At 52.5% G+C, this 25,109-nt stretch overlaps 1 protein-coding gene across 1 annotated transcript in view; it reads left to right on the top strand.

The window, feature by feature from the left end:
• Nucleotides 1-23,358, top strand: part of DNAI2 (dynein axonemal intermediate chain 2) — a 28,828-nt gene extending 5,470 nt beyond the window's left edge. The window contains exons 2-13 of the mRNA XM_059380975.1: nt 650-843; nt 2,227-2,388; nt 3,406-3,527; nt 6,325-6,467; nt 7,424-7,537; nt 11,979-12,118; nt 13,199-13,321; nt 15,549-15,772; nt 19,105-19,240; nt 19,735-19,881; nt 20,662-20,889; nt 21,946-23,358. Of these exons, the coding sequence (XP_059236958.1) occupies nt 661-843; nt 2,227-2,388; nt 3,406-3,527; nt 6,325-6,467; nt 7,424-7,537; nt 11,979-12,118; nt 13,199-13,321; nt 15,549-15,772; nt 19,105-19,240; nt 19,735-19,881; nt 20,662-20,889; nt 21,946-22,032 (1,809 nt within the window). The 5' untranslated portion in view covers nt 650-660 and the 3' untranslated portion in view covers nt 22,033-23,358. The remainder of the gene's footprint in view (nt 1-649; nt 844-2,226; nt 2,389-3,405; nt 3,528-6,324; nt 6,468-7,423; nt 7,538-11,978; nt 12,119-13,198; nt 13,322-15,548; nt 15,773-19,104; nt 19,241-19,734; nt 19,882-20,661; nt 20,890-21,945) is intronic.
• The last annotated feature ends 1,751 nt before the right edge of the window (nt 23,359-25,109 follow it).

Here is a 25,109-nt window from a genome sequence, read left to right as displayed (position 1 = left end):
CCAAGCAGCCTGAGAGCCATCAGGTGTGGGAGTGACTGAGTGGCCCAGCCACAGTCAAGCAGCTGGGAAGAGTAGCAGGACCAGAACTTAAAGTCAGTGTCCAGCCCAGCTTAGAACTCTAGGAAGGCAGTTGTGGACAATCAGGTGGTTGGGTGGGCATTTCCAGAGAGGCCTGGGGCTCTCAGATTCGTAGGCTGTATAGACATGTCCAACATGTGGCAAGGAATTTAGTCCAACATGATCGCCTTAATATTTCTTCCTGCCTCCCAATAACTGTATTAGTTCAGTAAACAGTACTGTTGGGTAAGTAAGGGCTGTGGAGTCAGGCAGAGCGGCTGGACCCCTTATGAGCCATATGGTCCCAGGCAGGACACTCAGTGTCTCTAAGTATGAGATTCCGCCAAGTCAGATGGTGATGCTATTGTCCACCTCAGGACAAATGCAAGAACAGAACCAGATATAAAGTACGTAGTCATTACTCGATAGATGTTTTTTTTTTTTTAAATGCGGATGTGGCTCCTCAACAAATCCCCTAGGACCCCTCCTCTCAATCAGACTGAGAATCTGGAACTAACCCTGGTGAGGGGAAGCAGCCAGGTGGGGCCCCTTACCACAACACCACCCTCTGCCCCCGACCCCCACCCCACAGCCGCTGGGACCATGGAGATCGTGTACGTGTACGTCAAGAAGCGAAGCGAGTTCGGGAAGCAATGCAACTTCTCCGACCGCCAGGCCGAGCTGAACATCGACATCCCACCCAACCCCGAGCTGGCCGAACAGTTTGTGGAGCGGAACCCGGTGGACGTGGGCGTCCAGTGCTCCACCAGCATGTCAGAGCACGAGGTGGGACCCAGCCCCAGGGCCTCGGCCGGTGGAAGTGTGGCCGGCCAGGGTGGGATGGCGTGGCTCCATCCCGGTGACTAGGAGCCAGTGAGAGTGGCCCAGGGAGGGTGCTGGAAGGGTGAGGACAGAAGGACATCGTGACCCACCACGGCAGGAAAAGACCCCGCACCAGCCCTTCGCCAGGCCAGGCAAATGTGACTCAGGATGCTGTCTCTCCTGTGGGCTCTGGCCTCACCCCTGGGACCCTTGCTAGAGTCGTCTGGGGCACGTGGCACACCTGGGAGAGGTCAACCTAGGGAGTGGGGATTTGGATCTCCAGGCACGTGCTCCGCTTATGAACGGGAAAGGGTGCTATGGAAAGTTCTAGTCAGAAGGGCCCCCATGATAGGAGAGCGGAGGGCCATGGTGCAGTTCGAGCTCCCTGCCTGTCTAAAGGGGAGGGTGAGACACCTGGATTGTGTTAGGCGCTGCTGAGAGAAAACGAGTTTGAGGGAGAGAAGCCACTTGGTCATGTCCCAGATCAACCCAGGGAATATCACACTTGATTTGGCCAAACACAATTCATGGGCAGCTCCAGTTCCTCCCGGCCCAAACGCACTGGGTTCCTTGCTCTCCCGGGGCTCACTGCTATCATGGGGACCGGGGGCATTGTCCTCGGAGTAGCCAAATAGACAGGATGGCCTTCGGGTCTCCACCCCCATGAAGACTAGTTGCTTTTGTGAGCCCTGGCCTAGAAAGGAAAGAAGGAGAGTGGCTGCTTCCCAGGTTTGGGATCTCCATTTGGGTTGATGAGAAAGTTCTGGAACTAGATGCCAGTGATGGTGGCACAACATTGGGAAGTTCCTTAATGCCACAGAACTGTACATTTTTAAACGGCTAAAGTGATAAATTTTATATGTATTTAACCACAATTTTAAATGGGGGTGGGGACAGAAAGGAGGCAAAGTGGCAAGTTTAAGGGGTAAACTATGACTGTCCCTACGGTCCTCCCCGCCACAGAGAACATGCAGAGCAATCCCTCCCTCTCCATCATTTCCATCTTTCGGTGCCCGTGGCATAGTACAAGGTAAGGCGCAGCAGGCTCACTCACTTCTTTTCCTCTGGGATCTCACAGAACAAATGGTGGGCCCCTCTGGTCCGTTAGGGTTTAGATCAAGTCAGAACTGGATTACCCATGGCAGCGGCATCGCAAAGCTGCTAGCTCTGTAGGGCAGCACTTCCGTCGCCACCTGTGACCAACTGAGGATCAGAAAGTTCCTTGCTGGAACCAGACCATATTGCGGCTTTGGCCAGGGGACGGGGGGCCTGGGATGCTGGTTGGCGGTCATGGCCTCGTGTTAACACCTGGGGCAAGCATGCTCTCACCCGTGCCTCTCTGTTCAGGCCAACACGGAGCGGTTTGAGATGGAGACCCGGGGGATTAACCACGTTGAGGGGGGCTGGCCCAAGGATGTGAACCCCCTGGAGCTGGAGCAGACGATCCGGTTCCGGAAGAAGGTGGAGAAGGATGAGAACTACATCAACGCCATCATGCAGCTGGGTTCGGTGAGGCTTCCTGCAGCTCCAGCCACCACCCCGGCTGGGCGTGCCTGGCGCTGTGCTCAGCTCCTGTGGTTACTCAGGGCAAGAGCACTGACTACCTTCAAGAACCTTCTATCTGGGATTAGGCAGACCCATCCACAACAGCAAACCAAAGAGGAAGGCAGGAGGGTGCGAGGGCTGGACAGGCTGTAGGAGGAGTGTGACAAGAGCTCCCCTTGAGCAAAAAGGACCCCAAAGAACCCCACCCAGCGGCCACCTGCCAATAGGGATCATTCATTCACTCAGCACATGTGGATTGAGCTTCTAGCCTCTGCCAGGCCAGCAGAGATGGCAAGAATGAACTGCAAAAAAAAAAAAAAAAATCGCAAAAATTTCCATACATCCTGCCCCCAAAGAGTTTATAATCCCCTAGAGGTCAATGACAAATATAGAGATAGCGCCCTGTAAGGTAGAGGACATGCTGTAAGATGAGGGATGACTTGCTATTTTGCTCCATAAGGCAGGAGATTCGACTTCCTGCTGAAGGGATCAGGGAAGGCTTCCTGAAAGAGGAAGCCCTTGAGCTCGGCTTTTCCTTGCTGGGCATCTGGGAAAATGGTGAGGGCCTTCTGGGTTGCAGAACCAGAACATGGGTGTTGTCTATGAAGCGATTACCAATTCTGTTTGCCTGGAGCAGTGTTTCTTCACTTTTTTTTTTTTTTTCATTGTTGTCCCCAATGAGCCTTTTTAGACATTTTTTTCCTAATTGCCTCCCCCTGAAGTTTTAATACTATACGTACATTGTTTATGTACTCTATGTATATCTGTGCGTTCAACATAGAAAGTAATATTATTTTACCCCCCAAAACCAATTTTCACCCCCTTGGAGGTGATGGTGGCCCCATGGAGAAGGTATGGATGGGCAGGAAGAATAGGAAAAACCACTGGGTATGTCTTGTCCCTCCCAGACTCCATCCCAGTCCTGGTTAGGCTGCAGGGACCTCCCTTTCCTGCTAAGAACTCCCGACATGTCCTCCTCAGATCATGGAGCACTGCATCAAGCAGAATAATGCCATTGACATCTACCAGGAGTATTTTGATGACGAGGATGAAATGGAGGTGACAGAGGAGGCCCCTTCAGCTAAAACCATCAATGTTTTCAGGTACCTCTCCAGCTAGGCAGATGTCTGGCTGATCTCTGTCACCCCTACGGGTGGGTGTTTCCAAAGGTCACTCCTTGCCGATCACTCCATGCTGTGGGTACAATGCCATCTGTGCTCCGATCTTGGTAAGAAGCAGAGCCATAGAACACGCAGCAGCCGACAGGTCCTTACCTTGGGGGTAAGGTCTGGTTGATGGAAAAGGAAGACAGACTCAAGGGAAAGACTAAGGGAATTTGCAAAGCTGAGTGCAAGTCTAGTTGACTCAGGCAGGGCCGAATGAGCTCAAAGTACAGGACATTCGTGATGCAGCAGCACTGTGAGCAAACAGGACCCTCATCCCACACTCATGGGAGTGCACCTGGTAATAACCCCCAAGGATAGCAGTTTGACAACAGGACTTTGTCCTATAGATACGTGTGTGTGGAATCACTGTGTGTGTGGACATTCACTGAAGCGGGGCATGGGCTATAGGCAAAGACCAGAACCAAACTAAATCCATTGGTAGCAGACTGCTTCTAGCAATTCTGGTAGACCTACACAGTGGAATACCATGCAGCCATCAGAATGAAGGAGGCAGCCCCTTCCATGACAAGATTTCCTTTGTGAAGCCAAACCAGAGAAAACAAGGTACAGAACAATATGTAGGGTAGCACTATTTTTTCTTAAAAAAAAAAAAAAATACACACACACTCCTGCGATTTTGGAAGTGGCCAGCCTCAAATGCCAATTCTGAGGGATTCATTGTGCAACCGGGACCCTCTGAAGGTCCTGGGAATTACTAGACCCTGTCCCAGCTCAACTAGGAAGGACACTTTTGTGATCCAGGACAGAGTCGTGATGTGTGAAGTGGACCAAGGGCTACGAGGAGAGGGTCCAGGGCGGGGCGGGGGCTGTCCCAGCTTCCTGGGGTCTGACCTTCCATAGGGACACCTTAGCAGGATGATGGGTTAGACATCATCTCATCCCAACCTCTACGTTTGCCAGATGAGGGGACGGACCCCAGGGAGGGGATGGTGCCCAGGACGCACGTGGGTGGGTGACCCAACCAAGGATGGGGCTCTGGTCTTCTGGGTCCCAGCCTGCACTCCTCTCACTCTAACAGTGCTCCTCGGGAGGAGGGAAGTGGAGGAATCAGGGAGTGAGAAAGTCACTTGGCTTTCCATGTTCCTTTGTTCCTTCTGATTTCTTCAAGGACAAAGTCTCAGTTGGGACCTTTTCTACTTCTTACTCATTCTGCTTCCTGCCCCCCCCCTTTTTTTTAATTAAGATTTTATTTTTCAGAGCAGTTTCAGGTCCACAGCAAAACTGATTAGAAAGCACAGAGAGTGCTGTGTTCCCACATGCCCTCTCCTCTCTGCACCCCCACAGCCTCCCTGCCATCAACACCCCGGCCCAGAGTGGGGCCTTTGTCACCATCATGAACCACTGTTCTGATACAGCACCATAACCTGGGAGGCTTACAAACAATAGAAGCTACTTTCTCACAGTTCTGAGGCCGGAAATCCCAGATCAGGGTGGACAGGCTCTGCGCCAGGTGAAGACCCACTTCCTGGTTCACAGGCGGCCATGTTCTCACTGAGAACTCACATGGCGGAAGGGGTGAGGGAGCTCTCCGGACTCCCTTTATCAGGGTCTAACCCCATTCTGAATGGCTCAGGACTGAATTACCTCCCACAGCCACCCCCCAATACCATCACACTGGAGAGGTTTCAGCCTATGAATCTGGGGGGCACAACAGTCAGCCTGTAATACCCCCAAATCCACCATTTGCCTTAGGGTTCACTCCTTGTGCTGTACCCTCCATAGGTCTTGACAAATGTATCATAGAGAATGGTTTTACTGCCCTCAAATTCCTGTGTTCCACCTACCCATCCCTCCCTACCCCCAAAACTTTGGCCAACGCTTGACCTTTTTACTGTCTCTATGTGTTCTAGAATGTCACATAGCTGGAATCATACAGTTTTGTGGCCTTTCACAGACTGCTTTCCTTCGCTTAGTGATGTGCATTGCATTTCCACCCTGTCTTTCCATGGCTCAATAGCTCATTTCTTTTTCATGCTGATTAATATTCCCTTGTCTGGATAGACCCTGGCTTATTTATCCATTCACCTGCTGAAGGATGTCTTGGTTGGACATCCTTCAAGCTTCAACTTGGTTCGTTCCAAGTCAGGGCGATTATGAGCAAAGCTGCTGAAAACATTCATGTGCAATGTTTTGTGTGGACAAAACTTTGCAACTCTTTTGGGCATATACCAAGGATTGCTGGATTCTGCTTCCCTTTTTATTTCAATAGTGATGGGAAACCAGAGCCATATCAGAAGCAGGAAACTCCCTTCATTTCAGGATCCTTGATCAGGCTCAAAACTTCCAGCAAATGAAAATATCAGACTAGAATTTAGTATTTTTTACTTCCATGGGTTTAGTATTTATAATTGCCTTCTGTTTATGGCTGGCAAGGGTGGATTTTTGATTAAGAGAGTCCTCTAAACTTTGTTCTTAAAATAAATTTCTCTGTGGAGCGTCTGGGTGGCTCAGTTGGTTGAACATCTGACTCTTGTTTTGGCTCAGGTCAAGATCTTGGGGTTGTGAGATCAAGCCCCGTGTTGGGCTTGGCACTGGGCATGGACCCTGCTTGGGATTCTCTCCCTCTCTCCTGTCCCCTGCTCTCATGCTCTCTCTTTCCAAAAAAAAAAAAAAAAAAAAAATTTTTTTTCATAAAGAAGTAATTGAGTAAGTAAGAGGTAAAGAGGTGTGGGAAGGCTTCAACCTCCATTCTTCCTCTTCCTCTCCTGTAAAGGGACCCCCAAGAGATCAAGCGGTCAGCCACACACCTCTCCTGGCACCCCGATGGCAACAAGAAGTTGGCAGTGGCATATTCTTGCTTGAATTTTCAGCGGGCGCCTGAGGGCATGAGCCACGAATCATACATCTGGGACCTGGGTGAGAAGCGGAAGAGTCCAGGTGGCCAGGAAAGCTGGTGGAGGTGGGGGCAGGGGAGAGGTCAGAAAAGCACAGGAGTGGAAGATAGAAACTGCAGACCAGGGACTCTCATAGGGCTGGTCCCTCATAGGAAGGGAACAAGGACCCCAGGAAGCCACCTATCCCTTCCCTGTCTGGGTTCAGACGCAGCCAAACCAGAGCCATAGCAGAAACAGGAAACTCCCTTCATTTCCAGATCCTTGATCAGGGCATTCAAGACCAGACCCCAGCAAAGCCCAATTCAGACAGACTCCCCTCTGTGCCACCTTTCCTGGCATCTGTCCTTCACCTATGGCCAGGAGGAACAGTGTGTCCACTTGGAAGCACAGATCCGTTGTCTCTCTCTAAGAGCGTGAGCTTGGCTGGGAGCCGGTGTTGGGGGGCTATGCATGGTCAGACGTCCTTTCACTGTCACCAGTGTGAAAATAAACGTTAGCCGCTATGAGTACGTGTAGGCGTCAAGCTCAGAACCGAGCACACAACACTCTTGGAACAACCCAACAAAGGCTTACAGTCACCCTGGGGGCTGGACTCCACCATTAATCCCCTTATACAGACAAAGAAACTGGTTTGGAGAAGTCAGGGAGAATTGTTTTTATGTAAAAACCTTGTGGTCAAACCTGGTTTCCTACCAAACCCACAAAATGGACACACACACACACACCACACACTACTGATTACCAAAGAGAAAACCACCAGAAGAGCCCTTAGGGTCAAGAGTTCCAGATTCTGGTCACCAGGGCCTAGAGGTTGTAACCTGGAGGAAGACGGGGGCGGGGGGGGGGGCCGCGGGCGGGGTTTCCAGGCTGTCCCTCGCCACCTCTCACTTCTAGAAAGGTTAAACTCTTTGACCCTGTCCTTCGTTTTCTAGACCATGGTCCCCGAATGGGACCATTTCTTGTGTGTTTGTTTTATAGAAAACCCCAACAGGCCTGAAATTGTCCTAAAGCCATCTTCTCCTCTTGTCACCTTGGAGTACAACCCCAAAGATTCCCACGTGCTTCTGGGAGGCTGCTACAACGGGCAGCTTGGTAAGGAGGGGCTCAGCCCCCACCGCTGTCCACCAGGGCCCACACGCCTGCTGGACCTCCCTCGGGGCGCAAAGGGAGGTGGGGACTTCCCACAGCAGATGGGCTCCAGACATCCGGGCGAGTTGGGGGTTGCTGATAGCTCAGCTGGGTCTCCCGTTGTAATAGTTTTACGACTATTAAAACTCCGATTTTAATTACGATTATTCAAAACTCCAAAAGGAGGTCTGAAACCAATTCAGAATAAAAAGTTTTAAGAAAATTATAGGTCAAGTATAAAGACAAGGAGCATTCACCACCCACCTGCCCCAGCTGGGATAGAGTAGCTAGGGGGCAGAGGGATTATGAGACCTGTGAGGAGCTCCATCTCAGGAAAGGCAGGCAGAGACACCTGTATGGGATTGGGTGTGAGTGATTCCCGCCATGCACAATGAGTGGTGACACGTTCCCTCCTCCTTTGATGATCAGGAACATCTGGTACGAATTCTTTAAATGTTCAGTAGAATTCACCCGGGTGGCTTAGTGAGTTAAAACCTCTGCCTTCGGGGCACTGGGGTGGCTCAGTGGGTTAAAGCCTCTGCCTTCGGCTCCGGTCATGATCCCAGGGTCCTGGGATAGAGCCCCACATCGGGCTCTCTGCTCAGCAGGGAGCCTGCTTCCACCTCTCTCTCACTCTCTGCCTGCCTCTCAGCCTACTTGTGATCTCTATCTGTCAAATAAATAAATAAAATATTTAAAAAACAAAACAAAACAAAAAAAACCCTCTGCCTTCGGCTCAGGTCATGATCCCAGGGTCCTGGGATCCAGCCTCGCATCAGGCTCTCTGCTCAGCGGGGAGCCTGCTTCCTCCTCTCTCTCTCTCTCTCTGCCTGCCTCTCCACCTACTTGTGATCTCTGTCAAATAAATAAATAAAATTAAAAAAAAACTTTTCATTGCTAATGCAATCTCTTTCTTAATTCATTCATTCATTGATGGTTGGATTAGAGAGTACAAGCTGGGGTAGGGGCAGAGCTAGAGGGAGAGAGAATCCCAAGCAGACTCTGCACTGAGCGTGGAACCTGATGCGGGGCCTCATCTCACATCCCTGAGATCATGACCTGAGGCGAAATCAAGAGTCAGAGGCTCGGCTGACTGAGCCACCCACGCGCCCCTCTGATGCATCCTCTTCATTTGTTCGGGATTGCTCCACACTTTCTAGGTCTTCTCGAATCAGTTTTGGTAGATCCGTTCCTCTTTCTTTCTGTTTCTCAGATGGGTCATCGCAAACGACCTCCCTCCAGCTCGGCAGGGGGGGGGGGGGTCTTCTGCCAGCTCACGTATGTTGCTGAGCCCCTCCGCTGAATTGTCATTTCAGTGAACATATTTTTCAACTCCACAGAATTTCTATTTTGTTCTTCCTTTTAAAAAGAATTCCTATCTGTTGGCGTGCCTGGGTGGCTCAGTCAGTTAAGCATCTGACTCTTGATTCCAATTCAGGTCATGATCTCAGGGTCATGGGATTGGGCCCCACATCAGGCTCCTGCTGAGTGTGAGTTATGCTTGAGATTCTCTCTCTCCCTGTCCCCCGACCCCTCTCCTGCTCATGCTCTCTCCCTATCACCACCACCACCACCACCATCATCATCATCTCTATCTCCTTATTGATATTTTATCTTGAGCGAGATATCATTCCCATACTTTAATTCTTTAGATACAATTTCCTGTAGTTCTTTGAACATCCTTAAAATCAATGATGTAAAGTCTTTGTCCAATAAGTCCAACAGTGGTCTTCCTTGGGCTCAGTCTCTATTTATTGCCTTTTCCCCTGTGTATAGGCCATATTTTCTCATTTCTTTGTATATCTTGTAATTTTTTTTGCTGGAAATTACTCTCTTTACAGGATATAAAGTGACAACTTTGGAAATCAGACCCTATACCTGCCCAGGGGTTTGTTTTCCTTGCTGTTTGTTGTGGTAGTTCATTGCTTCAGTGAATTTTCTGGACCAGTTTTGTGAAGTCTGTACTCTATCCTCAAGCACCTGCAGCCAACCAGTCTTTGCTGAGAGCCCCCGTGTGCCTGTTTGAGCATGTCTGCGACACTCAGCCAGGCAGCTGCCATCCCTGCCTGAGCCTCTGTGCAGAGCCTTGGGGTCAGCCAGAGGCAGAGGCTGAGGACCTCCCTTGTTCTTCCCTGAGCATATGCTCAGCTCTGGGCATGCATGCAGCCCTGCCCAGGCAGGTGGCCTTCCAGATCTCCAAGAATATGCTGGAGCTTTTCAAAGCGCCTCTGGACATCTTGTTCTCCATGCTTACCTTTTAAGGTGATTAGTGATTAGTTTCCTGTTGGCTCACCTTCAGGAAGCTGCAAAGTTACTCAGTTGCCTGTAATTATCACCGTTTTTAATAGCTGCCTCCATAATAAGACACTTTTTTCACTCATCAAGCTCCAAGTCAAGCCGAATACAGACAACTTGCAGGAGAACCACCAGGCAGGTCAGGCAGTCGCGGTTCTTTGGACGGGAGGCTCTGAATGAGCTCTGGCTGCATTACCCTCTTGTGGCTGCCCAGTTGCAGATTTTTACCAGGGAGATGGAATGTTCTTTTTATTTTTTTGAGGCTGCCCCGTGGGACTTGGAGAGTTGGGGTCTTAACTTGGGCAAGTAAAATTGCCCCAAAACTCGGGGACGCCTGGGTGGCTCAGTTGGTTAAGTGGCTGCCTTCGGCTCAGGTCATGATCCCAGCATCCTGGGATTGAGTCCCACATCGGGCTCCTTGCTTGGCAGGGAGCCTGCTTCTCCCTCTGCCTCTGCCTGCCACTCTGTCTGCCTGTGCTTGCTCTCGCTTCTCTCTCTATGACAAATAAATAAAATAAAAAATCTTTAAAAAAAAATTGCCCCAAAACTCACTGTCCTTACTAACATTCAGCTTTCTTCTGAACACTCTCTGGATGGCTGCAAACTTTCGGCTAATTTGTTCTGAAAAAGTTGACCTATAATTTCTGCCAGTTTTCTCATTGCTTTTATGGAGGAAGAGATTTTCAGAGGTCCTTAGGCTGCTGATTTTGCTGATGGAACACCCAGAAAACTGGTTTTTGGATCCCTGGGGAGCTTGGAAGGATGCTTCCCACATGGGTCCCGCCTGCCTGCCTGCCCTCCACCTCTGGCCCCCAGACAGCAGCCTCTGGCCCTCAGCCTCTGTGGCTGCATCCCAGGCCTGACTTGACCTTGGCCCTAAAAAGTGCTCCCTACCCTCCTACCTTCACACGTTCTCTTCCTTCCCCTTCTTCCTCCCAGAGTGGGAGCTGGATGGCAGGGAAACTTCTTAGACACTCTTCTGAGGCCTCTGACTCCTGCCCCTTCAGGCCTGCTGCTTCCTCCCCAGGATCAGTCATGGGATCCCACAAGTCTCCTGCCAAATTACCTGATGCCAGGGCTCTAGAAGACAAACGGAGCCACTGTGCATGATTTACTCAGGAGCCTTGCCTCGCTCATTATTCATAACCCCTTTCAGGGCTCATCCCACCAGCTCAGAACAGCCTGGGGTTTGGGGGCTCTGCTGCCTGTGGGAGGTGCTGCAGGGGGACCTACCCTTGAGCACTGCTCTGCCCAGACCAAGCAAGCTTATCTAAAAAAAGCCCATATCTGGGCCAGGCCGCTCCAGGGGAAGTTTATGGAGTTCAATTCCATAAATCAAAACATGGATCGTGTTTTTGTTGATTTCCCAGAAATAGCTCTGGGTAATAGAGTGGGTCCTTGCTGTGCACTCATGGCAAAATGAAAACACAATCTGTCAAGACAGAAACTAGATAAGTTCCAAAAGTAAAGCAGCAGAGGTGAAGCCCCAGTAATGGATGTGAGTAAAGGTTCTGTGAGTTGCATTCCCATCTCCCAGCAGGGGCAGCCAAGGTGTGGAAGATAAAAAGGGAAGGAGTGTATGCAGCAGGAGAGATTTGCCTCAATGTTCTTACTTTCAGGAGCCTTTCTCTGGGGGTGGAGACACTCTTCTCTCTGGCTGTATATATTGTCTCATCCTAGGCTCCTCCTCAGTCCGTAGTCCTTCTCACTCTTTCCAGGAAGCTTGCCCTGACCACCCCCATGTGTCCCTCACCAGACTGATCCCAGCATGAGCTGTGCTTGCACCATCCCCCTTCCTGCCTCTCAGGAACAGGAAACATCTTATCCCAGAGGCTTCCCGAGGGTCTAGTGTGGTGCTCAACACATAGTAGGGGCTCAACAGAAATGAGTGAAGCTTGCACTTCACACTCTGGGAGTCTTCCCATAGAGATTGTGTGTGAACTTCAAGGGTCGGTAAGAAACTCGGGCAGGTTGGGACCAAGCCCTGATTCTGAAAAACCACATTCCTGCCAAACCAAGAGAAGCAGCATTCCTCCATCACCTCTCCCTGTAGCCGGAAAGGGAGTTTGGGCTTCTGTTCACCTTCCCCTCATTCCGCACCCCCCTCCAGCCTGTTGGGACACCCGTAAGGGCAGCTTGGTGGCAGAGCTGTCCACCATTGAGTTCAGCCATCGAGATCCTGTGTATGGCTCCATCTGGCTGCAATCAAAGACAGGAACTGAGTTCTTCTCGGCATCCACAGATGGGCAGGTACTGGCCGGCCACTGTGGGGGGCAGGGTTGTGGGGAGCAATGACACTTCCCTGGTTCCCCTTCAAAATCCCAGGGGGAATGTTTCCTTTTGCATTTTATTTTAAAATTAAAGAGTAAGTAATGCATGCGCATGGGACAAAATTCAAAAGGTACAAAAGGGCAGAGAGGGAAACACCTTCCTCCCACATCTTCCCACAAGCCTCCCAGCCCCCCTTCCCATAGGCACCCACTTGCCTCAGCTTCTTATGGCTGCCTTCAGGGATAGTCTCTGTATACAGGAGCAAATACATCCGTCTTCTTCACTTTCTTCCTGCACACCTTACACGTAGGTAAATACCTGCACTTGATATTTTTCATTTAGTCTATCTTGAAGATGGTTTTATACTTCATAAAACACTGCCCCGTGCCCATTAAGAACTCCATTAGGGGGGTGCCTGGGTGGCTTAGTCGGTTAAGTGTCTGACTCTTGATCTCAGCTTAAGTCTTGATCTCAGGGTCATGAGTTTGAGCCCTGTGTGGGGCTCCACACTGGGCATGGAGCCAACTTAAAAAAAAAAAAAAAAAAAAAGAACTGCATGGCTATGCCATAATTTATTTAAATGGATTTCAATATGTTGTCATTCTAAGAATAATGTAATAAAGTGTGTGCTTGTATATAGGTCTTTGCACACGTGTGAAGGCACACCTATAGCATACAGTAGGATTTCTGGATCAAAACATGTGGGCATTTACAACACTGCTATGTATTACCATATTGTGGGGAGACTTTAAGAGTTCAGATCCCAGAACCCACATTTGGTGATTTTGATGCAGTAAGGTCTGGAGTGAGGCCCCAGTTTCTAGATTTTACGAAGCTTGCCTGTGACCCTGATCGTGAGCCAAGCTTAAGACCGTGGGCCGGAGTGGTGGTTCTCCAAAGCATGTTTGTCCTGCAGGTTGCTGGGCACCTCTTAACACTCACCCCTTTGGTCCCAGGGGTGGACCCTGGGAAAGTGGCAGGGGGTGGGGGAGGTAGGGAAGGCAAAAGCCAGGAGAATCGAGGCGCCTCTGTTCTCACAGTTGCCCTGTCCTCCCCCAGGTCATGTGGTGGGATATCCGAAAGATGAGCGAACCCACCGAGGTGGTAATCCTGGACATTACCAGAAAGGAGAGGTTGGAGAACGCCTTGGGGGCCATCTCCCTGGAGTTCGAGTCCACTTTGGTGAGTGTCCCAGCTCTTCCTTCCCCGGCTTTCCATCGCTGGGGCAGCCAGAGCCAAGGGCGGGGCAGGCCAGGACTACCTACCCTGCGCTCTTTGCCGCTCCATGGAGGGCCGTCCCTCCCTCCGGTGGTCATCCTGGACCTACGTGGTCTTTTCAAGGACTCTCCAGCAGGGGGCAGCAGAGCTTCTTGCGGAAAGACGCCAAGCCCTCTCCACACAAAAAGTCACTGGCTAGTGGCCCTCGCTGAGCAGAAGGCAAGTTTTTGCAGAGGACAGGATTCCAGAAAGGCCTCACTCTGTGGGAAGAGCCCTGCCCAGGACCAACAAGGAGAGGCCACGCTCTCGCCCTGCCTCGTGTGGGTCGCTTCACTTTCTGAAGGGAAGGAAGAGATATTGGGGAAGCAAATGAGGCCAGAGAAGGCTCCTCGGAAAACCAGAGCACAGGCGTGATTCCAGTACTAGTGACGGGAAGGGATGGTAAAGAAATACCGAAACTGAGCAGTAATGTGAATGTGTCAGAGGATAGAAGCTTCTGGAAGCAGCAAACGAAGACACCCCCCTCCCCCCCACCACCACCACCAAAGCAAGAAAAACAACTTTCCCAGATGACTCTCTGCCTTGGGCTGGTTCCTAGTTTATGTCTTGCTGAAGCCCAGGCCTGGCTTCCGCTGGGGATTATCCCTTGTTTGCTCTCAGGTCATGTGACATCATTCCCAGGCGCTTGGGGCGTGGAGGTGCTCTGGCCTCACCCCTGCCCTGGGCGTGCTCACCCAAGGCTGGGGAACCAGCTGGTGAGATGAGATGGAAGACAAGTTAACAGACCCCTACCACTGGGCATGGTAGTCACAGCAGAGAGGACGCAGAAAAGCCTTCTGTGCTGAAACCAGGGGTGTCTAGAGTAAGTGCTGGATGTGGTGACCGTGCCACCACTAGTCTCCAGCGCTCCCAGGCTTGCAGCTGAGCACAGGCGTGTGCCGGACGTTAGTAACTGTCTTGCGTGATGAGCCTGCATCCTCACACACGACCTGTCTTGTGAGGTAACATTATTATCCCTGCTTTCCAGATAAACAGATGAGTCTTAGTGGGGAAGTCACGCGCTCTAGAACATGGAGCCACCCGGGCTCAAACCCAGGGCTCTGACTCCAGGCCCAGGCTTGCCAGGCCAACCCCACCAAGAAGCCTGAGGCTGGTGGCATGGCGGTCCATCGGATCCGGGCACTTCTCCCTATGACTCCCCTGCGGTTTAGGGATCCGGCACTTCTCCCCATGACTGGCTTGCAGGAGTCTGGAGGTTTCCTTCATTACTCACGCTTCTGGGCCTTTCAAGCTGTGTCTCTTCACTATCCTTTGACCCCCAACCTGGAGTCCAGTTGTTTCTTTTCTTTTCTTTTTTAAGATTTTTTTATTGTATTTTTTTATGAACATATAATGTATTATTAAGATATTTATTTATTTATTCATCTGAGAGGAGAGAGAAAGTGCACGTGCACACGAGTGGAGGAAGGAGCTAAGGGAGAGGGAGAGAGAGAATCTCAAGCAGATTTCCCACTGAGCATGGAGGCCCATGCAGAAGCTGATCGACCTCATGAACCTGAGATCATGACCTGAGGCAAAATCAAGAGTTGGACACTTAACCTACTGAGCCACCCAGGCGCCCCCTGTTTTTCCTGTGTAAAACCATGAACTTCCTTCCTTTTTAAAGCCAAACAATCTTCCACTGTGTACAGAGCACACCCCATGCGTCCATCCAGGGTCACTGGGGTTGGGATACTTGAGTTGCTTTGACCTCTTCACCTCTGTGAATAAAGGTGCCAGGAGCAGTTCTGCCCAGTTCTGCAGGGAGTGGCTGGAGCCTGGGTGAGGGGGCTTTCTAGACTCTGTATAGCAAAATGCCTCATGGACACAATGGTGCTCCGTGAAGAGGTGCTCATCACGTGACTGTTGATGAGTCTCCCCGGGACCAGAAGAGTAGAGAAAGCTTCATTAAGATGGGGCGCCCTGACGCGAGGTCTCACGGTAGTGGGGGTCTGATGAAGCTGGGAAGTGGGGGGGGACAGCTCCTTAGCAGGGGCTGCGGAACAGCCTGAGCTGAGGCTTAAACCAAAGGCCCTCCCAGCACCTTCAGCCCCCTCCGCTCAGATCCCAGGAGGCTGCTCCCCATGACAATGAAGCCCCGAGCTGACATTTCATGGCGCCTTCTGCTCCTGTGTCACCCCCCCCCCCACAGCCAACCAAGTTCATGGTGGGCACCGAGCAGGGCATTGTCATCTCCTGCAACCGCAAGGCCAAGACATCAGCCGAGAAGATTGTGTGCACCTTCTCAGGCCACCATGGCCCCATCTATGCCCTCCAGAGAAACCCATTCTACCCGAAGAACTTCCTGACCGTCGGTGACTGGACCGCCCGCATCTGGTCAGAGGACAGCCGGGAGTCATCCATCATGTGGACCAAGTAAGAGGGAGGGTGGGAGGGGACAGAGGGGTCCAGCCCAGGAATGCTCTGAGCCTCCGTATGCCCACCCATAACATGGAGAGACCGCCCCTCCACACACACCAGAGCTTGTGCTGGGAGCGGCCTAATCCGGCCACTTTATGGAGGAATGTGGTTCCAGCCGCTTGGGCTGGTACGAATAACAGCCTTGGGTTCTTTTTCAGGATCTCAAGACAATCCCACAAGTAGGTAGCACAGCTCCTCTTATCCTTTGTGGTCTGTGTCAGGGGACAAAGGCATGGGGAAGTAGAGCCACTTGTTCCTGGTCCCTCAGCTGGTGAGGAGCAGAGGTGGGATTTGAATCCAGGAAGCTTGGATTAAGAATCCGGACCTTGGGGCGCCTAGGTGGCTCAGTGGATTAAGCCACTGCCTTCAGCTCAGGTCATGATCTCAGGGTCTTGGGATCGAGTCCCGCATCAGGCTCTCTGCTCAGCAGGGAGTCTGCTTCCCTCTCTCTCTCTCTCTCTCTGCCTGCCTCTCCATCTACTTGTGATCTCTCTCTCTGTCAAATAAATAAATAAATAAAATCTTAAAAAAAAAACAACAAAAAAAGAATCCGGACCACTCAGCAGGACAGCTTCGTGGGTTTCCTCTCCTGGGAGGATGAGCACATAGGAGCAGAGAGGGACAGAGCTGTGAGCTCTGGCGTTGGATCAGAGACACTTGTGGAATTGCCCAGTCTGCCCAGAGGAGAGGCCAAGGGGATGCCGGAGACTGAGCCCCCCTGCATGGTCCCACTGGCCCTGGGGGAGCCGGGGAGAGCCACATCCATGGGGATGTTACAATGCAGGCAGAGCCAAGAGACCAGAGCAGAGGCCTGAGGTGGGGGAACATGTGCTTTCTCAACCTTCACGTGTGTGGATCTGGGGTTCCCTTCCAGCTCACGTGGTCACAGGTCCTGCAGTGTTGGTGCCACTGTGGACCTGGATGGGCATCTTCTCTTCCAGGGGTTTCCAAATCTGGGGGCATCAGGATCTCCTGGGAGGAGTTGTTATTATTATTATTATTATTAACTCTGGACTCCAAGGCTGTTTTATGGGATCTTGCATTTGACCAAGGAATGGGCATGATAAGGATTTCCTCAGGGGCTTTATGATTCTGGCTACCTCTGCTTTTGGAGCAGACGTCTGGGCCAATCTCTCTATTCTCCAGAGGGTGCAGAGGGTAACACTTTGTTCCAGGTCCCATGGGGAGTTAGAGCTCAACACCACCTACCCAGGTTCTGACTTTTTCATCATATATATATATATATATATATATATATATATATATATATATAATATGTATATAAAACATATATAATTGTTGAATATATATATACATATATATTCAACCATTCTATGGAGGTGTCATCGACATGGAAAAGGTTGTACTGAATGCACACAGGCTCCATGAATCGGGATAAGTTACACAAGTGCAACCATGACCACCATCAGAGCCATAACCATACCCATCACCTCTCTCCTGCCCCCTTTATTATAATTATTCTTATGGGGGGGTGGTAAGAACAGTTAACATGGGTTCTACCCTGTTAGCAAATGTTACTATTTGCTACAGCGTGGTTAGCTAGAGGCATTACTAGATCACACACTAGATCTTCAGGACTTATGTATCCCACATAAATGAAAGTTTGTACCCTTTGACCATCACCTTCCTGTTTTCCTCCTCCCCCCACACCCCAGCCCCTGGCAACCAGAGCTCTACTCTCTTGCTGCTGAGTTTGACTTTCATGATTCCACATAGAAGTGAGATCATAAAGTATTTGTCTTTCTGGTCTGGCTCATCTCTCTTAGGATAATGTTCTCTGGGTCCTTCCACGTTGCTGCAAATGGCAGGATCTCCTTTTTTCGGGCTGAATAACATCCCGTTGAATCTATAGACCATATTCCCTTTATTCATCCACCATCTGGTGGACACTTAGGTTGTTTCCATCTCTTGGCTGTTGTGAATAATGGTGCAATGAACATGAGGGTGTGGGTATCTCTTTGAGATGCTGATTTTAATTTCTTTGGATAAATACCCAGAAGTGGGGGTGCTGGATTGTTGGCTAGTGCTATTTTTAATTTTTTGAGGCCCCTCTATGCTGTTTTCCACAGTGGTTGCATCCGTTTGCATTCCCACCAACCGTGCACGAAGATAGACTTTTCTCTGCGTCCTCGCCAACACTGTTTCTTGTCTTTTTGATGACGGCCATTCAAACAGGCATGGGGAGCTATCTCCTCATGTGTGTGGTTTGGTTTTTCTTTTTTTTAATCTCTTTGTGCTTTTGATTTGTGCTTCCCTGATGATGAGTGATGGTGAGCACCTTTTCATGAACCTATTGGTCATCTCGATCTCTTCTTTGGAGAAGTACCTGTTCAAGCCCATTGCCCATTTTTTAATCAAGTTACTCCCTATGAAATTTTTTGGTATGAGTTCCTTATATATTTTGGATATTAACTCTTTATCACATATGTGATTTGCAAATGTTTTCTCCCATTCCTAAGTTATTTTTTCATTTTTCAACTTTGTTGTATAGAAGCTTTTTACATCGATGTATCCCACTTGTCTATTTTTGCTCTTGTTGCTTGTGCTTCTGGATTTATATCCAAGAAATGGTTGTCAAAGCCAATATCAAGGAGATTTTCCCATGTTTCCTTGCAGGAATTTTATGGATTCGGGTCTTGTGTTTAAGTCTTTAACTCATTTTGAGTTGACATTTTGTATTTCTTCCTCATAGCAGAAAGGAAGTATAGTATAGTAGGAAGTATAGCACTCATCCTATGTCAATATTAGGAACTTCTCTGCACACACTCTTCCTCTGACTCCTTTCTGTGAGTCCCATGGCTGGAAGACTGGGCCTAGATCCAGCGGCATGCACCTGTTCCAGTGGGGAAATACCAGTGGCCAGCCCCTTGGCAGGACTGGAGCCTTTTTTTCAAGATTGATTGATTGATTGATTGATTGGAAAGAGAAAGAGCATGCAATCGTGGGAGGGGTGGAGGGAGAGGAGACAAGCAGACTCCCTGCTAAACACAGAGTCCAACATGGGGTTTGACACCAGAACCCTGAGATCATGACCTGAGCTGAATCAAGAATCAGATGCTTAACCAGCTGAGCGCCCCAGGCCCCCCAGGACCGTAACCTTTAAAATGCAGACTGTGAACTGCTGGTGAGCAGGTTGGCATGGCTAGACGTCAGACAGAAGAAAGAACTTCCTGCCCAGCGATGAGTCCCTGTAGTCCAGGGAGCCTGGATGAGCAGAGCCATTGCTCAGCAGCCTCTCTGTGCCCCCCAACCCCGGGTCCCCCCAGGTACCACATGTCTTACCTCACCGACGGTGCCTGGAGCCCAGTGAGGCCGGCAGTCTTCTTCACCACCAAAATGGATGGGACCCTGGACATCTGGGACTTTGTGTTCAAGCATTGTGACCCTGCCCTCAGCCTGAAGGTCATGTATATCCCACTCCCCATGCATGGAGGCCTTTGGGGTCTGGTGGCTCAGTAGAATCACCTGGGGGAAATTTAGAAAGAAGAGAGTAGAAGGCCTGGTCTCCCGTCAGACGTACGCCTCAGGCAGCCCGGGCATGGGCTCCTGGCAGGAGACCCTTCCAACCCAAGCTGATGTTATATTTGCATAGCTGGAGCCGAGCCCTGCTGGCTTAGACCATGGAAGGGCACGGGGTTTGGGACACGGCAGGATGGCCGTGGGGCTGGACGGAAGGGGTGGAGGGTGGAGGGTGGGGGGTGGGGGCTGGGGTGGACAGTGAGCGAAGGGGGCAAAGGGTTCTGACAACCCATCTCAGAGCGTGACCTTCATTTTGCGAGTCAGGGGAGTCACCAAAGGTGTTTGAACACAGAGCTTGGTGAAGCGCCCCCATCCCTGGGCGTCAGACGTCATTGAATCTCTCCTCCCCAACCGGGTCTGCTGGGACCTTCCAACAGGTGTGTGACGAGGCCCTGTTCTGCCTCCGGGTGCAGGACAACGGGTGCTTCATCGCCTGCGGTTCTCAGCTAGGGACCACCACGCTGCTGGAGGTCTCCAGTGGGCTGTGCACTCTGCAGAGGAATGAGAAGAACATAGCTTCTTCCGTAAGTATCCTGCACAGACCCAGCCCGCGGCAGAGCAGGCTAGCCAGAGTCAAACATCAGCCCCCACCGCCTCCCGGGAAATGCATGGACCTTTGGGGAGGCGGCGTGGTGTCCCCCACATGAGCAGGTAAGTGGGGTCAGGATGTCTGAACTCACCGTGACCTGCCCGCACATCAGCCCGGGGTGAGTGACCTCACCCCTCTGGGCTTGTCGCTGTCAAAGTGGTTTGATAGGTCAGTTTGTCTGGCTTCACAGATGACATCTCTTTGCAACAGACCCTGTCAAAGGGTCAGAGATGCCCTTAGAGAAGACACAGGGAAGGCGAGGATCCTGGGGAAAGGGGTTGGGAGGCTGAGATCTGTCACTGCACCCCCCGCGCCCCCTGAGGGACCCCGGCGGCATCTCCCCAGCACCATGGGCACACCGGGGAACTGGAGGCTTGGTGCTCAGGCCTGGGGCCAGCCCCCAGGCTCTGCTGGAACCGTGGGCCCGCCCCCGAGCAGGTGCTTCCTTGGGCCCAGGGCCCCACAGTGCACAGCTGTAAGGGCGTTCTTCACGCTGCCATCTTTGTTCTGGAAACCCCTTGGAACTGGGCGACTTGGCAGCTCTGCTCCTGCCTCCCGACCTCACTGTCCAGCCCTCCTCCCTTGCCCTTAGAGCTGAGAACAGACGCCTTTGGGGCTGCACTGAGCCAAGAGAACTCAGCTTGACCCCATGCTGAGAGCTGGCTGCTGGCTGCTGCCCTCCTCCCACGGGCCTCCCTGTCCCTATGTGCCCCAGATATTTGAGCGGGAGACCCGGCGGGAGAAGATTCTGGAGGCCAGGCACCGGGAGATGCGGCTGAAGGAGAAGGGCAAGGCTGAGGGCAAGGACGATGCCCAGAGAGAGGAGGAGACCACCCTCAACCTGGAGGAACTGGTCACCAAGGCCGAGGAGGAGTTCTTCGACATCATCTTCACGGAGCTGAAGAAGAAGGAGGTGGAAGCCATCAAGAAGAAGCCAAAGCCTGTAGGACCCCAAGCAGGGGCACTGGGTGGGAGGGGTTTTGGGGGGGAACCCCAGGCCTGGGTTCCTCCTACTGGCTGACCTCCTGGGTGACCTCAGGCAAGTGGCCTCAGCAAGTGGACCTTAACTTGTCCATCCGGGAAATGGGGGCGTGACTCTCTTCCTCCTGAGAAGTCTTAAGTCTCCAGGTGGACTGCCCCGCTTTCGAGAGATGGGTGGTGGCCTCCTGGGTGTCGCTGGAGCAGGCAGGTGGCGGAAGACAGGTAAATGCTTGGAGAGGACAAACTGGTCCCATGTCACGAGCTCTTCCCACTCTGTCTCCCTGCGCTGGGGCTGGGCCCGGCTCTGATGTCTGCCGCTCCTTTTGCGTCTGGAAGCATTTGGCTATGAGAGGCCTTATCCTCAACACTGCGTGGCAAGGCGGGGCACAGCCCTCCTGCCGCTTACTGCAGAGGTGGGACTGGAGTCCCAGATTCCGGCCCATCCTGCCCTCCAGCAGGCAGCGCTGACAGTGGCCACCCTCCACGGAGCAATGTACCCAGCAGACAGCGGGCTTGGTGCTGGGGGTCCCAAATGGGGCTCATCCCGCTGCTCGAACACCCCCTCTTGGAGAAGCTGGGCCTCCGCAGGGAGTGCGGGGCGCAGGACAACCCCACTTCGGCCTGCCTTTCTCTTAAGTTTTCTGTGGTTGGCCAGAAATGCTGGGGTCAGGGCTGAGAAAGAGATGCGGGGTCCTTACTCCTGTTGTTTCTATTCCGGGTCACAGCCCTGCGAGGAATCATGTCCATTTTACAGGTCAGGGGACCAAAGAGACTTCCCGAGGTCACCCAGGAAGCACAGCAACAGACATAGGACTTGTACCCGAGTCTGTCAGGTGCCCTCGACCTTGCCCGCCCTCTGCACCCGCCAGCTTGGAGCACCCACTAGGCCCTCGAGGCCACGGAGCTGGTAGCAGTCTCCTGAGCACCCAGCAGCTGTTTTGGCCTCAGGGGATTAACTTCCCAGGGGGCAGGGGAGGCCTGCCCCCGCCCCCACAGTGATTCTGCACTGTTTCTGCAGACCCATCGGGATCTGGAGGCAGATGAGGAGATGGAAGGAGAGGACCAAGGGGAGGAAGAAGACAAGCGTGCCGGGACTCTGGCCTAGAAGGGTCAGGCCAGCCTTGCCCGCAGCCCCACTCGCTCTGCACCTTCGTTTCCCTCCGTTTCCTGGCACAGCGCTGGCTTCCCAAGTGGGCACTGAGCGCCTCCCTTAAAGCATCAACAGAGGGCGGGCTGGGGGAGCAGGGGGCCCTGACACGACCCGAAGTCCCACAAAGGATGGGACCCCGTTGACCCGCTGAGCCCAGTCCCACGGGACCTGTTGGAGGGCGGGAAAGGGCAGGGCTCCTGGCGGAGCTGGGGACCCCTTCTCAGCCAGTGGAGCACACCCTGCCTTTCAGCCAGGCCCTGCCTGTTCCCTCCGGTTCAGCTCCCCGCAGGGCTTTTCGGGCAATCATTTTCCTGTGAAGCCTGCAGACCTTTTCCAAGTGGGCTTGCCTCAGCCCTGGCGAAGCCTCAGAAAGACCCGTGAGCGGGGAGAGGGGCTTCTCCTTCTCCCTTTCTGAACCTCCCCTCTCCTACAACTCAGAAACATGGTCCGTCCGCTTCTAAAATGTTTCTGGGCAACCCCCCCCCCCACCAACCCCCCTGCCCTGGCATGTTTACCTCGGGGAGGAGATGCACGAGCGAGTTCGATTATAGCTGTTTGCCTGCAAGCTTTCCACTCTCTTAATTCTTACAAAATTAAATTAATAACAGTGCTACCAGCGAGTGCTCATTGTACGTCCTGTGCCGAGAGCTTTCTGTGTTCTCTCATCTAATTCTTTGTGCAGAATCCCTGGAAGGCTTGGTCTTTGATTGCCCCTACTCTCCAGAGGAACAATCAGATTCCAGGAGAAGTGGGGAGACTGGCCTGGGTCACAGAGCTAGCGCAGGGCAGAGTAGGGACAGGAGCTCAGACACGCAGTCTCCACCGCCCCTGGCAGGCACATGCAGGGCCCGTAGCGACAGCAGGGACCGTGGTACAGCAGAGCACTCAGTGACCATTATCAGAAACGTCCAAAGCCAAGAGGTCTCCTCAGAGCCAGCTGTGCACCCAAAGTCCCCCAACCACCATCCATTCTGTGGGTGTCAAATAGTCCTAACGGGGACCCAAAATACCCTTTAAAACCTTGCCTGAGTTTAGAATCTTACTGGAGAGGGACCCAGGGTCAGCCACCCTTTGTGACCAAATGAAAAACAATATGAAGTTGCCACTGTGGCCAGACTTTAATACGTGGGAGGGGAGGGGCCTTGGTGGCTCAGTTGGTTAATCTGCCTCCGGCTCAGGTCATGGTCCCAGCATCCTGGGATCGAGCCGCACATTGGCTCCCTGCTCAGCAAGCCTGTTTCTTTCTCCCTCTCCCACTACCCCTGCTTGTGTTCTCTCTCACTCGCTCACTCTCTGTGTCAAATAAAATCTCTATTTAAAAAAAATACTCATTGTGGGACCTATTTATCCAGTGCCTGACCTTTGCAGCGGCCCCATCTTCAGTCCCCAAGTCACCGATGCGCCACGTGAGGCACAGAGAGAGGGGGCAATGCCTGAGTCCCAGGAAGAGGAGTGGGCCGGCTGAGTTTCTGCCCCCTGCCTGGCCTTGCCATCTGAGCAGAGGGCGCCGACACCCCAGGTGTCTCACTCTGTATTGTCTCTTGTGACAGGCGCCTCAGTGTGTGAGGACACGGGCCCCAGAGATGCCCGGAGAGCTGTGGTTTCAACTGAGGGCGATTTTGCCCCCGACAGGACGTTTGGCAATGTCTGGGCACATTTTGGACTGACCTAAGTGGTAGGGGGTACTCTCAGCAGGACCGTCGGGTGAGGCAAACTTGACTACAGGTCACCCCCCAGGGTCAGACCAGCACCCCCCATGGCTCTTCCCTGACTTCCAGAACCAGAGACCCAGGAGCCGGCACCTCCACATGCTAAGGGCCTACGGGATGGAAACATCATGGTGGACAGGGGCAGGTCTCTAGGGAGCTCACTGGCAGGCAGAAAGGGCTGAGCTCTGAGGTCTGCACCCAGCCCTGAGCCGGGTACCGACCCCAGAGTGACGAGCAAGCAGACGCCGACTCTGCCCTCCGGGAGCCTGGACATCCACGGGAGAGACAAGAGCGGACAGATCCACAGGGAAATAGAGAAACACGGTTGCACAGAGAGACATCTTCTGGGAAGTCCAGGGTGCTCAGAGGGATGACAGCAGGAAGGGAAAGTCCTCGGTGGATGTCTTGTGTCCCAGGGGCCCTTTCATTTCCCCTCCTGAGCTAGAAGTAGCCACAGCCCCTCAAAAGCAGGGGCGGACTTAGGTCCCTGAGGCCCCAGAGGGTCACAGGGCTTGAAAAGCACTCAGGGCTCATCGAAAGCATTGGTTCTAGCTGCAGGTGACTATGGAGGGAGGAGGAGGAGAACGTCACAGATCCCTGATTGAAAATACCATTGCTTTGTGACAATAGTGGTCATGAATGATGACATTTGAGAGAGGAGCCGTGGCCGCCTCAGAGGGGAGCTTTTGCCCACTAGAAGCTTCAGGTATGTGACTAAAGATCTCAAGAAGTCAGAAAAGGGGGGAAAGACATGTAAGAGGAGTTTTGAAGAAGCCATTTGTCTGTGCTGCCCGCCACACGAGTAAGTGAAGGACAGACCTCCAGGACAGACAGACAAGAACAAAGCCAAAAGCCAGGCGTGACGGAAGGGAGCAGCCCACCCAGAAGGCTGCCCATGATAGAGCGCGGCCAGAACAGGGGTGGGACGAGGGCAGGGGCCAAAGATGAGCCGGAGAAGGCCAGGACTCCAGGCTAAGGGGCACGGTCCACGTGAAAGGCCTCGGGGAGCCACGGTGGGATCTCAAGGGAGGTAATGGCGCCAAACTGTCTTTTAGAACGATGATGGCGGGAGCCTGCGTGTGCGGAGCAGATCAGGGCGATGAGACCGGGAGGAGGCGCGAGGAGGCGTGGAGAGCGAGGTAGTTGGGTCTGCTTATCCGTTAGGGCGGGGAAGACAGCGGGCAGGGGCAGAGCAAGCGGCCGCGTGCTGCTCAGGGGAGGAGAAGTAGAAGCAGGCGCCGGGCATGTGGATGGAGAAGAGAAACACCTGCAGAAGCAAAGCCCCCAGGATCTGGGTAGAGGGGAAGGGGGGGAGGGGTCGCG

The sequence above is a fragment of the Mustela nigripes genome, chromosome 16 (genome assembly GCF_022355385.1).
Source record: "Mustela nigripes isolate SB6536 chromosome 16, MUSNIG.SB6536, whole genome shotgun sequence".
Classification (NCBI taxonomy): domain Eukaryota; kingdom Metazoa; phylum Chordata; class Mammalia; order Carnivora; family Mustelidae; genus Mustela; species Mustela nigripes.
The sequence above is the reverse complement of the archived record's forward strand: the minus strand, read 5'-3'. Positions and strand labels throughout refer to the sequence as shown.